Source organism: Columba livia, chromosome 2 (assembly GCF_036013475.1).
Source record: "Columba livia isolate bColLiv1 breed racing homer chromosome 2, bColLiv1.pat.W.v2, whole genome shotgun sequence".
Taxonomy (NCBI): Eukaryota; Metazoa; Chordata; class Aves; order Columbiformes; family Columbidae; genus Columba; species Columba livia.
The window spans coordinates 64,368,964-64,385,102 of record NC_088603.1 but is presented as its reverse complement, the minus strand read 5'-3'; the positions used below and the strand labels follow the sequence as shown (position 1 = coordinate 64,385,102).

At 43.4% G+C, this 16,139-nt stretch overlaps 1 protein-coding gene across 7 annotated transcripts in view; it reads right to left on the bottom strand.

The window, feature by feature from the left end:
• KIAA0319 (KIAA0319 ortholog) overlaps nucleotides 1-16,132 on the bottom strand; it is a 68,489-nt gene extending 52,357 nt beyond the window's left edge. For 3 of the 7 annotated variants that reach the window (XM_065055175.1, XM_065055179.1, XM_065055180.1), the window contains exons 1-2: nucleotides 15,888-16,131; nucleotides 973-1,130 (exon numbers count right to left, since the gene is read on the bottom strand). In XM_065055175.1, coding sequence (XP_064911247.1) covers nucleotides 973-1,021 — 49 coding nt within the window. In that variant the 5' untranslated portion in view covers nucleotides 1,022-1,130; nucleotides 15,888-16,131. Of the gene's footprint in view, nucleotides 1-972; nucleotides 1,131-15,887 lie in introns of those variants that run through there. The other 4 variants (XM_065055176.1, XM_065055177.1, XM_065055178.1 and 1 more) reach the window with 3 other exon arrangements.
• Between the last annotated feature and the right edge of the window lie 7 nt (nucleotides 16,133-16,139).

Sequence of the window (16,139 nt, the reverse complement as noted above, 5' to 3'; positions counted from 1 at the left end):
AGAGTATTGTATTTTATTTATTTACAAATGGCATAATTGTTCACTATAGCAACAAAAACCCCAGCTCCATCTCCTCCTCAAAAAGTTTGGCACCATGAGATCATCAGGGTGATCCTGAGGACTAATTCATACCATCTATGAGCACAGCTGTAGTTAATACTTATCCCCTCCTCATCCAACATTTCCAAACTCAGTAGTCAGTTTAAGCCTCAGCACATCAGCAAGGCTCTCCCTCATGAAACAGCCAATCCCGTTCATACTACAGGAGTATCAGTTTCTCAATTCCTGCTAATATAGATACTGCCAGTATCTCCACAGACATAATTAAAACACTGTCTTTTAAAGAAATTAACCCCACATTTGCATATATTGCTCTGTAGTTGCCATGTCAAAACTGCCTGCACCACATTAAGTCTCCCTGTGACACAGACACAGTATTAACAATTACCGTAATTCTCCATCTGTCTGATTATGGAAATAATTTACCTATCTCTTACAGGACCTTCCTGTGGTCTTTCAAAGATAATGTCTGTCTGTAGAGCAGATAATGAGATGAGAGACACAAATAAACACATTCATGCTTCTTGTAATTCAACCATCTTATAATACTTAAAAAAAAAAAAAAAAAAGTAGCTTAGAAGAAAATCAATACATCATTCTTAAATTGCTGTCCTGCAAGAGAAAGAAGCAAAACTCTTTGAACTCTCCCACAACCCCCTCTTGCCCCATGCATCTCCTCTGAAACAGCCCCATTGAAATTGGCTGCAAACAGCTACTCACAACTGCCTTCCTCCATTGCAAGCAGCTGCTGGTTATGAAGCTGTATCTTACAAGACCTTTTCCACACTGAGGAGTCACAAGATTTCCCAGCTCTTGCCTTACTCATATTTCATTCACATCTGCGTACACACTCCAGGAGCATTTGCTTCACTTGTTCTGTATGACTCAGACATGTAAGAAGTAAACTCCTACCTGTTACTGCCCACAGTAGCAGGCAGAGAACACCAGGTCCAAATGCCATGCTGCACCAGGAAGGCAGCAACAAGCGCTTTTCCAACCAGCCGCGTGGAAATTGTAGGTCTTAATGCCGGTTTCCTCTAATATTTAGTACCCTGCTGTGGCCATGAGCACTGCAACAGACAGCACAGGAAGAAACAGGTCAGATGTGAGCGTTAATTAGAATGTCACAGCAAAAGCCAATAGACAAGTTAAATACAGGCTTTATTATTACTTCCTGACTTCTTGATGGATGACAACAGATCAGACAAGCTGAAGATATGGAATAAATCACCTACCTGGAAATCTCATTTGCTGGAGATGCAGAAACGTCCCAGAAATATTTGCATGCATGGGCTTCTGTACCTCAAAACCTAGAAATGCTCTGTCTGCAGTTATCCAGACCCTGGTTTTGCTCTGGCTTTAAACAGCAACTAACAGGTACCCCTAACCACGGAACAATGGACAGTATGGCCATGCTAAAATCCATGCAGAGTTAAGTCCGCTCTTGTGACAGTCCTCAAGCTATTCTCTCCCAGCTATCAAGGTAATACAAGCAGACACTTCTCAAGACTTTCCAGGGAGACGTTCCTTGCAAAGGCATTAAATTATCCAAATAAGGCAGCCTAAGCAACAAGAGGTCTGCTAAGGAAGGAATAATTCAAAGCAAGGAGAAAAGTTAGTTTAGCCAAACTCACAACTCCCCCCACATCAAGGATTCTAAGTAGGTGACTGACCACAAAACTCTTCTGTACATGAAAACACAGGCAGTGTTGGGTGGTTGGTTTTTTTTGGTTTTGTTGTTTTGGTTTGGTTTTTTTTGTTTGTTTGAGAACAACCCTTCAAGGCAGAGTATCCCAGTCAATTAGCTTTAATTTTCATTACATGACTTGGTAAAGGTAATGACTTTCATATTTCAGCTGCCCATATCTACATACCATAGAAATGCTGCTAACTGGCTGGGTTCCTTACCACACACAATTTTATATGATGAAAGATCATTTTGCTTTTTTCCCCTTGCAAAGGGTAAAAGAAAATTACTTAGACATGCTACTCTTGCTAAGGCTGACTGAACTGGAGTAGAAAGCCCAGCAGCTCAGCAGCTGGACTTCTGCTGAGAAAGGATCTTTTATAGATAGCACGTCTGTAAAGCACAGGAGTAACTGGACCGTGGTCTGCAGCTTGCACTTTTGTGACTGACCAATAAATCCCGACAATGGCAGAAGGTTCGGAGGAGATGGGCAAGAGTAATGTGCCCAGGGAGCTCAGGTAATAGGGTAGGATGAGCCTGATCACACCTTTTGCAAAGCAAGCCATGTATTTATTTATCTCAACATGAAGAGGACCAGGGGCTGGCCTGTGTTTTAGGTGATAGATGTTGTTAAACACGTATCAACAGCTGAGTAGATTAATTGATGGTGTGAATCTTTCTCTCATTTAGTTCATTAAGGACTGTGAATGTCTCCCTGAGCCAGCCAGTCCAGCATAGGGGAAGTTAATATGTGGCTCAGCCCAACACAGTGTATAAAAACTGAACAGCTAACAAAATCATTTTGAAGAGAGCAACAGGCTTGAGCTGGCTTCAACCCACATGCTTCTTCTCGGTGATGGAGGATGCCCAGTGTTGCGACAGCGAGCTTATTATGGAGACCAGCAAAGAGAACCACATTGGTTTGCAACTGAACTCTATACTGGCATTGCTGTATTTTGCCATTTGCCATTATCACATTCGCTTTGTGATTTCAGTATTTGTTGTACTGCTCCACTAAATCAGAAATCCTGTGTCATATAAAGTATCTCCAAATAAGTAAATCTGATATTAAACTTTACAACCTTCACATGCGGAATATCTAAAGGAAACCAGTACGATCATACTAGACTCTGACAACTTCTTGTCAAGTCTGTGGTACAAACATTAACTCTGCTCAAGACATAACCAAAATGACCACAGAAAATCACTAAAGCAAGAAAAAAGGAAAATAATAAATTAGATTTAAAACCAAGTTCCAAGTACAAAAACGTAAGGCTTTCAGCAAGCTCCCTGCAAAACCAGGGAAGACTATCATTAGCTTTCCAAAAGCATGACACCAGATTTAAAATATAACTAGACTTCTGTGATCTTCCTTCTATCCAACACCAACAAAAGTCCCCTTCCGAAGGGAGCTGCAGAGCAGTCAGAACATTGAAGAGTAAGCTGGTCTCCCACTTTATTCATCATGTTGCACAATTAGAAAAACTCTCTCTGATGACAAGAAATAACTGTCACAAAAAAAGCCAAAACACTGCATACAACAACACTACACTGCTTCTAGTATGACACTGTTTTGGTATCTGCAGTTAGATGTTCTCTCAGGAAGCAATTCCTGACAGAACACACAAACTGTGCTCCTCTGTAGTGAATAGGATTAATGTAGTAAGGGTTTACCTTGGAAAGAGCCAACAGGTTGTCTAGATGATTCCAGTTACCACATCTGTGACACAAACTCTTCAGCAACAGGGCCATTTTTTACTGTCTTGCATTCCCCAATTGCTCTTCTGTCCTTTCATCAACTCTAAAGTTATGTGGTTTTGCAAGAGACAAAAAACCCAAAAGTTCTTATATTTTTAAGCCAAAAGATTCCAAATTTCCTGCTTAGAATGCAGCCACTGAGATGTCCCAGCCCTGGGTAGCGACAAGGTACAATATCATCAGCAACTGAACAGAAATGAGCACTTCAGCATGGGAGAGGAAGAGTGTTTAAGTCAGTCCTGAAGGTCCCACAATGTGGAGCATCACCTTTTAATTTTATTGTAAAGGTGATGCAAATGAAATAGTTTCATTTTACACTGAAATGAACTATGCAGACTCAAACAATCAATCCACTGTATGGATGAGGTTTGAAGGGACCAGAGGTCACCTTGTCAACCACCCCTGGTCAAGCAAGGCAACCTGGAGCAGACTACCAAGGACCACGTCCAGAAAGATCCGAGTATCTCCAAGGATGGAGACTCCACAACCTCCCTGAGCAACATGAGCCAGTATTTGGTCACCCTCACAGTAAGAAAGTGTTTCCTGATGTTTAGAAAGAACCTTCTGTGTTTCAGTTCATGCTCTTTGCCTGCTGGTCTGTCACTGGGCATCACCTGTCTCAATCTTCTTTACATCCTTCCTCCAGGTATTTGTAAACACTGATGAGTTTCCTCCAAGCATTCTCCAGGCTAAACAGACCCAGCTCTCTCAGCCTTTTCTCACAGAGGCAATGTCCCAGTCCCTTAGTGGTCCTCAATGGACTCTCTCCTGCAGCTCTGTATCTGCCCTGTACTGGGGAGCCCAGAACTGGACACAGTACCCAAGGTGTAGCCTTGTCAGTGCTGAGTAGAGGGGAAGGATCACCTCCATTGACCTGCTAGCAATGCTCCTCCTAATGCAGCCCAAGATACCACTAGCCTTCTTTGCAGCAAGGGCACAGGACTAGCTCATGGTCAACTTGGTGTCCACCACGACCCCTAGGTCATTTTCTGCCAATCTGCTTTACAGCTGGGTGGTCCATGTGGAGTTGTTCTTCCCCACAGGCACTTCCACTTGCTGAACTTCACAAGGCTCCTGTCAACACATGTCACAGGGCCCTCTGGATGGCAGCACAACCCTCTGGCATTATCTGCCACTCCTCCCAGTTTGGTGTAGTCAGCAAATGTGCTGAGGGTACACCCTGCCCCAACACTCAGATCGTTAATGAGCATGTCAAACAGGACTGGACCCAGGACTGACCCCTGGGGTACACCTCTAGTACTGGCCTCCAATCAGACTTTGTGCCACTGGCCATCACACTTTGGGCACAGCCATTCATTCAGCCAGTTTTCAGTTCACCTCAGTGTCTACTTATCCAGCCCGTACTTCAACAGCTTCTCTACGAGGATATTAAGGGAAACAGTGTCAAAAGCCTAAATGAAGTCAAAGCAGGCAATATCCACTGTTCTCCACTCATCTACCAGGCCAGACTCCCATAATGAAACAACTAAGAGGTTGGTCAAGCCTGAATCCATCCTGGCACTCAGATATGCAGACAGTGATCTCCAGCTGAAAACAGAGGATTTCTTAAGCCTTTCGAGCTGAACCCACTAGCACACACCTGCACCTACTGATCTTCTGCACATTTATTCTAATGCATTACTCAAAGTGATTATTTTTATTTAGTGTTTTATTTCAGAACTTTCAAACCAAACCAGGGAGCCAGAGTGTATATTTTTTAATAAATTTAACCTTTCCACAGTTTTTTAAATGTTCCTTTTGCTTTTGAGAGTTAGAAGAACATAGATAGGACGGTCAACCTAATAAGTACTTCCACTTTGTTAACACATACACCATATACCTCAGTAGACTGAGTGGTAAGGAATATATTATTACAGTAAAACCATAATTTCACATGCAGCCTTTTCCCTGTTTCTATGGAAATCTGTCTAGATTTGGAAAAAATTGTTAGCCACAAAAAAAAAAAAAAAAAAAAAAAGTGATTTGCAGAATAGCTTATTACCAAAACTCCAGGTTTCCGAGATATTGTGCATTTGCTGTAACCTTCCCTCATTCCCAGAGCAGTCAAAAGGAACAGATGCCTAAGAGAGACTTTCAGTCCTTTAGCCCAAGGAAAAATGCATCAGGCTTGGTATCAGAATATCACATGGTCAGAATTAACACTGATCAGATCACAGAAAAATATTTTTGTTTATTTCGTGGGTCTTTTTCCTCTTCAAGGCCAACTTTACTATCTCACTGCCATTAAAATGAAACAAGTCACTGCTGCTATATCCTACAGAAGAGTTGACTGAGGAGACCACATGATTACTTCTAGCAATACCAAGAAAAACACTGAGAGACCATGCAAATGATCCAGACTTTTGCAGCATTGCTTCTCCTGACCTCAGAAACCCAGTAGTTAGAGCAAACACTTTTGGGGGTAAGGGGGATGGCAGCATTTATTTATTTATTTAAATTAAGGAAGCATGAGTTACCAAAGCTACAGAATGGTAGACTTTGGAGTGCACGCACAATTTTCATTGAATCCTTACAGGACACACCAAATGAGGATACAATGAATGCACAAAAGCAGCACTGTGACCTCCTGTGCGTCTTTGTGGCTATAATTCTACTGATGTTTAATGTCCACATAACAGAAGAGCCTGCGTTCACTGTAAAATTAGCTTGCATTTCATGATATTAGGATCAAGCTCAGACACAGCACCCATGGGTCACCACAATTCAGTACACAGATGAGAACATAACTACCAGAAACCTCATGCTTTCTTAAACAGTTAAGACAGTAAACACAGCTGCAGTATATGCATGCAATGCTCCTCTTATCTTCCCCATGATACTCTACTGTTCCCCACACGTGCAAGTTTCATCACACAAACACAAGAGACATTAAAATTTAAGAAGATGAGATTCCATGAGATTCCAGCAGTTAAAAATAAAGCCACAAGATTAACTTTCTAGCTGAATCTCTGTCCTTCAGTGATATCACAAAGCCTCTTATTCTTGTAAGAATACAAGCAGACACCACTGCTGGTAATGACTGTGAAATTTCTTGGCTCTCAGCAGTTCAAGCCTAACTGGCCCTCTTTGCTACATGAGGGACGGCAGCCTTAAGTGTATATGCAGGTATGATATATATGTATTATACCTATATTGCCTTAATCTGAAAGCCGTACTTTTCTGTTCCAGAGGGCAGCTTTTGTCAGTGCTCTAGCCAACAGGAGAAGGAGGAGTTCTAACTGATTCCTCAATACAAGCATTTTGACTTCGCAGTCTATTAAACATTTGCAATTGCTGATCAGGACCACAACATCTTTTGGGAGATAACTGTCGAGGGTTAAGATTGCGGGGTGACAATAAAACCCTGGCAGATGCATTGTTAACCCCCTCTTCCCCCCCCACTTCCCCCTTTTTGCCCCTCCCTCTCCCCCTTTCCCATTCAGGACAGGCGATCGGGAGGGAAAGAAGGACAGGGAGAAGAGAGTTGGAAAAATTAACAATGTTTTACTAATGCTACTAATAAGAATAGAGAAAATAATACAAAATATACAAAGCCAATCTTGAAAGTCTCAGCAACTGCAGAGCCGGCACCCAAAGTCCTGGATTGGACTCTGCAGCCAACCAGAGCTGGATTCAGTCTGTCACTGGGCCTCAGTTCGCAGGGACAACTAGCAAGGTCCTCTCCTAATGTCGGCCATAAGCAGAAGGGAAAAAGCAAAGGCAAAAAGGGAAAAAGGGGTGAGATCCTCCTGATCTCCCACTTTTATATGAAGTATTCACGTGCATGGAATGTTATACACAGTTGGTCAGTTTCTTGGTCACCAGTTTCTCATTGCCCCTCTCGCGAGATGTCCATCCATGCTTATCAATAAGTTTGCATTCCATTGCTAGGTTTACCAAAACATGTGTCTGGTTCTCCAGGAAAATGCAGTTAATATGAAGGCTTGAGCTGACAGGCAAAATTCACTGAAAGAGAAACTTGTTTTTAACAAAACCAGGACAATAACACACAAAATACAACAGGTCTCCAAGGAAAAGAAATTGACTGAATTGTCCCCCTCTCCTCCACCCAAAATCTCACCCTGCATTTTGGTTCACCTGGACCTTAATGCAAACTCAATTTTCTCCCTTAGAGAAAGGGAGCAGTGAAGCAGAACTACATTGTCACCTCTTACACACAAAATCACAGAATGTTAGGGATTGGAAGGGACCTCAGAAGATCATCTAGTCCAATCCCCCTGCTGGAGCAGGAACACCTAGATGAGGCTACACAGGAAGGCGTCCAGGTGGGTTTTGAATGTCTCCAGAGAAGGAGACTCCACAACCTCCCTGGGCAGCCTGTTACAGTGTTCTGTCACCCTCACTGTGAAGTAGTTTCTTCTCATATTTAAGTGGAACCTCTTGTGTTCCAGTTTGGACCCATTACCCCTTGTCTTACCATTGGTTGTCATCGAGAAGAGCCTGGCTCCATCCTCATGGCACTCACCCTTTACAAATTTATAAACATTAATGAGGTCGCCCCTCAGTCTCCTCCAAACTAAAGAGACCCAGCTCCCTCAGCCTTTCCTCATAAGGGAGATGCTCCACTCCCTTAATCATCTTCGTTGCCCTATGCTGGACTCTCTCCAGCAGTTCCCCGGCCTTCTTGAACTGAGGGGCCCAGAACTGGACACAATATTCCAGGTGTGGTCTCACCAGGGCAGAGTAGAGGGAAAGGAGAACCTCTCTTGACTTACTAACCACCCACCTTCTAATACGCACCAGGATGCCATTGGCCTTCTTGGCCACAAGGGCCCAGTGCTGGCTCATGGTTATCCTGTTGTCCACCAGGAGCCCCAGGTCCCTTTCCCCTACATTGCTCTCTAATAGGTCATTCCCCAACTTATATCATAGAATCATTTTGGTTGGAAAAGACCTTTAAGACCATCGAGTCCAACAACCAAACACTTCCAAGTCCACCTCTAAACCATGTCCCTAAGAACCCCATCTTTCAAACACCTCCAGGGATGGTGACTCAATTATTTCCCTGGGCAGCCTGTTCAATGCTTCATAACCCATTCTGCAAAGAAATTTTTCCTAATATCCAATCTAAACCTCCCCTGGTGCAACTTGAGGCCGTTTCCTCTTGTCCTATCACTTGCAGCTTGGGAAAAAGAGACCAACACCCTCCATGCTACAACCTCCTTTCAGGTAGTTATAGACTACCTATACGTCTCCCCTCAGCCTCCTTTTCTCCAGGCTAAACAGCCCCAGTTCCCTCAGCTGCTCCTCATCAGACTTGTGCTCCAGACTCCTCACCAGCTTCATTGCCCTCCTCTGAACTTGCTCCAGCACCTCAAGGTCTTTCTTGCAGTGAGGGGCCCAAAACTGAACACAGGATTCCAGGTGCAGCCTCACCAGAGCTGAGTAAAGTGGCACGATCACTTCCCTAGTCCTGCTGGACACACTATTCCTGATACAAGCCCAGATGTTGTTGGCCTTTTTGGCTACCTGGGCACACCACTGGCTCATGTTCAGATCCTTTACCTAGAGGCAGCTTTCCAGCCACTCTTCCCTGAGCCTGTAGCGCTGCCTGGGGTTGTTGTGACCCAGGTGCAGGACCTGGCCCTCGGCCTTGTTGAACCTCATACAATTGACCTCAGCTCAATGACCCAGCTGCTCCAGATCCCTCTGTAGAGCCTTCCTATCCTCCAGCAGATCAACACTCCCACCCAATTTGGTGTCATCTCCCAACTTAGTGAGGGTGCACTCAAACCCCTCATCCAGATCACTGATGAAGAGATTAAACAGCTGGCCCCAGTAGTGAGCCCTGGGAAACACCACTCGTGACCAGCCGCCCACTGGATTTGACTCCATTCACCACAACTGTTTGGGCCTGGTCTTCCAGCCAGTTTTTTGGCCAGTGAAGAGTATGCCTGTCCAGGCCATGAGCTGCCAGCTTCTTCAGACGAATGCTGTGGGAAACGGTGTCAAAGGCAATACTAGAACACACACCATCAATACAGCCAGAGGTCAGGCATCTAAATAAAGAGAATAATTTTCAAGCCCTTCAGCAGATGTGGAAGATATCAGAGAGTCATCAATGCTTACAACCTGTGCAAAGTCACCTTCCCCTCCTACACAATTTTCTATAATAACTATAGGGACCTATACTTGAAAACAAAACAATGACTACTGATGGCAAGCTATTGCAGCTACAGGGTATAGCTATAATTGCTAGTGTCTCTCTGCTTTATTCAGAGGGGCTCCCACAGGTCTTGTTGAAGGCTGACATTGGATTGGCATTATATCCCAACTCTAAATCAATTTCCTCAGTCAAGTTCAGGGCACAAACAGCAAGTTAATGGTGACAAAGCAACAAACTGAACAGCTGAAAATACCCTGCCCTGTTATACTGGATGGACTACGTGTTCCACTGACACCCACAGCTCTGTCAACTGCGAAGTGGCACAACTGGACAAACAAAAACAAAACAGCAGTGGTTCACGGAAAGAGTAATTTCATTCTACAAGATCTAAGTAGCCTTTATTACACATGCTGTGGAGAGAGCAAACAACAGTGGAAATCCTACAGGTGAGATGCTTAGCAGGCATATATGGTGTCAAGAATTATTTACAGAGAAGAAAAAAATATTTAAGAAACACCAATGAATGGTGGAACTGCTCTGCTGAGAAATTACATCACTATTATTAGCGTCGGGATTTACATCATATCGTGGCATACAATAATAAGGGGAACAAGGTCAGAATAATTCAGCATTATTACTGCTAAATTTGCAATACAGACATTTGTATAGCCTCGAGGTAAGCCAGACCAGCAGAGAGGGGGCACCCACTAATCAAAAACTAACCTCAGGAAGAGCTAGTAGTGCAGACTGAGATCATTAGAGATCCAAGAGCCCTGCACTCACCACTGACAGGCCAGGGACACGGAAATATCTGCCCTCAGAAGGGAGGTGAACTATAAGACAGTTCCTCTAAACCATCAAACTCTGATTTCCACATGTCTTCCATTTTCACAAAACATGGCCTCACTTATCAATTCTCTCTGCTATCATAAAATATGTACTCTGCAGTGAAAATGAAGTGAGATCTGGAAAGTGAGAGCACTTGAAGTAATAAGATGGTATCTTGTCCCTTCCATAGCCCAGAAGCAAGATATCGTCCTCTCAACTTTTATCTAACCTGCCATAAGCCTCCCACGAAGGGTATTTCAGAATATCTCTATCTTTTTCCAGTATTTAACTATTTTTACAACAGGAAAACAGATCACAGAAGAAACATAAGATCAGTTTTGAGCTTTGGATGGAAAAAAAGAGATTTAGCAGACTGCCTGGAAGAAGGAGACGTACACAAAAATTTTGGTACGAATCTCTTCCAAGCTCGCAAAGCTCAAAGTTGTTACTGTCCGACAGCCGCATGAAGGTCTGTGTGACAAAGTTGCGTGGTCTCAATCCACTTCTAGTTCGAGAGTCATAATGACAGAAAGCAATAAATACAGCGAGCCGCGCTGCACAGCTGGCTGTGACTAGACACCGAGACATCCCTCTGTGGCAGAGGTACGATGTGTAAGCGAGAGCTGATGCTTTTGGAGAAACCTGAGTAAATTTTACGAAGAGTTATAAGAAAGATACATAGATAGTTTAAACTGAATCACATAAGTGCGGAGAACACAATAATTTATTGATTTTGCACTTGTTCAAGGTCAAAAATTACTACCAAAAAACTACAAAAATAGCTTTTCTATAACACTGGGTTGAAACTAAGAGGATTTTTTTTTCTCCATTTAAGACTATAAGCACTCTATTAATGGATTCAAATAACTGTTGTACTGCAGTTCTTAGTATTTTTAATTTTTTTTCCTGAAGTGCTATTTCCTAAACAACAGTAATTCTTGGAAGTCTCAACCTTCAGTAGAAAAAAAATATTCTCTCTCTCATTGCTGCAGAGAAAGCCCTACAATTTGAACCCACAAGATTTACAGTCTTTCACAGATCATCAAGACTCTAAATACTGGATTTTTTTTTTTTCTTAAAGAAAAATTTCATGGGACAAAGTCATGAACACGGACATCTCATTTTTGATACTTAAACTCTTGCAACCGTTAATACCGCTATTTAATATCTAATACTTTAAAAAAAGTAAAATCAACTCTTCTTGTAACTTGATCTCTACTGAAGCATCAAAGCTAATATTTGCACATCCAGAGGACTCGAGTCTGTAAATATACTATATAGGAACCCTGGACATTGATTGCAGAAGTGCTGAACACAGAGATGTTCACAATCCAAAGGAAACCGCAGACACTCACTATCTCCAAAATGTAGAGGCTGGCTGCCACATATAACATGAGGTTGTCTTGAAACAATGAAAGCTTACAACTTCAGCCAAAGCAATACCACCTACATAAAGAGGAGCAAAAGCTTTTATATTATTTATTGTCCAGTGCAATTTGACTTGTTGCAATAAAATCAGCTACTAGATTTCACTTCAACATTGTAGTAGTAATAATACCCATGATACAAGCATTGTGGAGGGACACAATCCAAAACTACTACATTAAAATTTAAGTTTTACTGCAAAAGTTCTCTGGAACCCGCTTCACTTAAAATGAAAAGCAAACTTTCTGTTTTATGGCCTTCAGGTGATTTATATTATCCTCATTAATTAACAATACACCATATCATAGAAAAAACAACAGTCTGACACTTGAAGTCAAATAGACGTGCTAGGATTTTGAGTAACATTTTTGTATTAGAAGACTATGGTGTCATAAAACCAGACTTAGAAGTTACATAAGTGCACCTAATTTATGATAGCCTTCAAAGGCCGTTCACAGATTGATTGGCAGAGATTGGCTCCAGCAAAGTCAGCACTAATGTCAACAAAGCCAACTGACCATTTTTGATGTTAGAGTGCTGAACACCCAGACACTGCCTGAGATACAACCGCACACCCTGCAGGGAAAAAGCTCGCATAAGGTGGCGTGGGTACAACAGGAGATAGCCAGAAAAAAAACAGTATCTTGCAAGTGAAATACATAAATACTCTCTCCATTTGTACTTTGCTATTTTATCACCTTCAAGAAAAGACTCTCAATGCAGTTGGATGCTGTACATCCACTTCTACACTTGAAACCTTGCGTGTTGATGTAAGAGCAGAGAAATTAGTAAATTTTCTTGGCTAAGAAAGGGGGCAGGAAAGGGGGAAGTCTTTTCACCCACATGACCATGCCAAGTTTTATGGTCTCGTCTCCTGCAGAGAAAAAGCTTACTTGACTGCTTTGCACATAGGTCCCTTTTTTTTTTACTTACAGCACCCTCTAGGCCATTGAGTGATTTCAACCAGAGAACAGATTACCAGGAGGTAATTAAGTTCCTATCACTTCTGTAAAAATACCAAGCCAGAGAAGGCAAAACTGCAATTCGAACTTCTACATGCCCACCCCTCAAAAAATGCCATCCAATTTCCATAATCAAAAATAGTAACCCATGTGTTGCACCATCAGCGCAAACTGTAGAAAGGGGACTACCTAGAAAAAATGTAGAGGCATATGCAAAGAGAATGAAAAAAATCTTTGTTTGACCACAAGACATAAATTCACAGAAATTTTCATTACCTCTGCTGTTCAGAAAACTACTTGTTATAAACAGATATATATACTGTTATATACGGCTATATACTACTTGCTTGTTACAAACAGATAAAGCACACATGTGCGCATACCCTCCCCTAAGATGCAAACCTCTGGAGCCCTACCTCAGATAACTGAGCACATTTTATTTCTTTAAAATCCACCTATCTTTAACAAGTGAAACTCTTCATAACATGCAAAAGAGTTAATAAACTGTACAGATGACAGATTTAGCAAGGAAAAAGCATCAGGACAGGAAACAGCCACCAAACCACCTCTTTGTCAAGGTTAAGTAGCTGAAAACTGGCATCAAGCTAACCACATTCGTATTACCTCCAACTGGGTTGACTGATTGCCTCTGCTCAGTACAAAGTCACATCATCCTGAAAAGTACTCCACAGTCATACCCTGGCACCATTCAGAAAGAGATTAGGTACTTAAATGGAAGAACAATGATATCTGCAGTTAAATTAGATTATAAATTTGTACAGAAAGACACTTTGTGACAGAAATTGAAAACTAACTTCCTGACAGTAGGAACGATTTCTCCCCATGGGTACAATATCCATTACAGGGGTTCTGTGCTATCCCTGCAGTGCTGAAATTGGAGACTGATAGATATATAACACCTGGTTAATCGCCAATTTCCTACTAAGAATATACATTTACTATTACTATCAAAACTGGCAAACATAAAACATCACCACTTTTTCTAAAAGGAAAGATCTAAAAGTGAAGTCCATACAACCATTATGCGAAGAAGCCCACAGCAAGCCTACTTTATTCGGCATCACAGAAGGTACAGCCAAAAAGGGTCTGAAGGGCTCCATCTGAAACAGGTACCACATCTGTACACAGAGGGAGGAGAGGGGATCAAATTCTTCTAAAGCGCTGCTGATGGAGATTTCACTAGCAGGTTCAGAAACCTGTCCATGGAAACTCTTCCATCTCCACACCACTAAAATCAGCAGCCTGCTCAGCATCCAAAACTAACACGGTGAGAGGTCGGCTGTGCACACAGCTGAACTAAACCACACCATCTCCAATTCACCAAAGCTCCTTCACTCCATGCAGCTCATTAGAACCGACAGAATTGCAGCTCACTGACAAGCAACTGGTGGAGTTGTAACAGTTTCATATTTGCATGCGTTTTCTGTGGAACCTGAAGCTTTCAGGAGTGTCACAGAAGTGCACCTCCAGCCCTCCATCACAGTACTGCCTGAAGGAAAAGGTGGGGAAAGACTAAACTGGACGAGCATCTACAGAGCACAGCCTCCTCCACACACCACAATCATAACTCCAATTAGTTTCAATAATATAAAATCCAGCTGCATTTTCTGCTGCATTGGGCTCAAAGGAAAAGCATCAGCCTGTGAAGCTTGCACACATGCACTCTCACCTCACCTGTACCACCCAGACATACAATTTGATGTGCACCATGCTGAGCAGCTCAACCCGCATCATCTAAGCTACCAAAGTGAGCAGAGACAGTATCACCTTTGTATTACAGCAGCTTTCTAATGATTCAGATTTGGCTCAAGACAATGCCTCATTGTAAAATATCGACTGCAACTGTCAACCTTCCCAAATACAAGGAGAGGATAATCAAACAAAACAAACGTGTATTAGACTTACGTGGCTGAGGATCAGTCTCCTACTACAAGATATTGTAAAGGCAAAGGCAGATACACAATCAACCCCAAAGAGTTAAAAGGCCAGTATACCCTATATCAACTCCACTATCTTATCATGCAGACAGGAGAGTGCTCCTACAGCACAAACAGACAGGGAGGGACAGAGGGCAGAACAGTTTGTGCTTCAAGTTGCTCCCTCAACGATCGGACTATTCGTAGGTTATCTGTGATATGTTCCTAAAGGGGATCAGAAGAATGATGGAACTGTCTTTTGCTTTTGTATAGCAATCACAATGTAGATCGCACACAAAACTGCAGTGATATAGAAATCACATGCAGTATTTTCTTCTGTTCAAGCTCTGCTTTTGAGAAAGCAATCTGACAAAGCATTTCACATACTACATGTTAGTAGCATGCTCACCTGTCACACATAAATACACGTTTAAGCTGTAACAAACGCATAATTGGGCAGAAGACAGGAAAGCAACTTGGCAAGAGTAATATTCTTACGTTCTTTGGATATACAAATATCCAAATATCTATACACGCACACATGGAGAACATAAAAAGCTATGATTTCTGTGTTCAGATTAGACACAGCTAAATGCACACGCACACTTAGGTAACATCCCATCAAAACTGCTTGATCCTTCATACACAAATATATCTATATATGAAAAGATAGATTTATTTACATACATATATTAAAATGTATCTGCAAATTAAACACCCAGACATAAAAACATTCCCGCAACACAGCCCACTGTTGTTTCTCCCCACGCTCCCGGCCTAACAGGTTGCACACGCACACCACACGTATTTTGTCTCACGCACACACACACGAAGGAGGGAGGAAGCAGGGAGGCAGAACTCCCCGCAGCCCGGACCACCGCCACCGCTGTCCCGCCAGCACGGCGCTCACAGCTCCTCCGGAGCCCTTCGCCCACCTTCCACCCCAGCCCCTCGCCGGGGAGCCGGAGCGGCCGCCCAGCGCTCAGCTCGGGGATCGGTCACCCGAAGCCCAAGCGGGGAGCTGGGCAGCGCCGACTCGGTTCTCCCCGCCTCCCCACCCGCGCCGGCACCTGCGGCCGCACCCAGGCCGCGGGCGAGCCTACCTGCCGGCGGCGGAGGGCAGCAGCCGGCGGAGCCCCCGCGGCGCCCTTCCTCCTTCCCTTCCTTGCGCGGATGCTCAGCGCGGGGGGCTGGGAGCCAGCGCGGTGCTGGGGGCCGGGGGCGCTCGGCGGGGCCGGGCCGGGCGGCGAGGTGCCTCCCGCCTCCTCCCGCTGCTGACTCAGGAGCAGGCGCCGTCCCTCCGCGCACCTCCCGGGGGCGGCCGCCGCGTTCCGCGCAGGATCGACGCCCGGAGA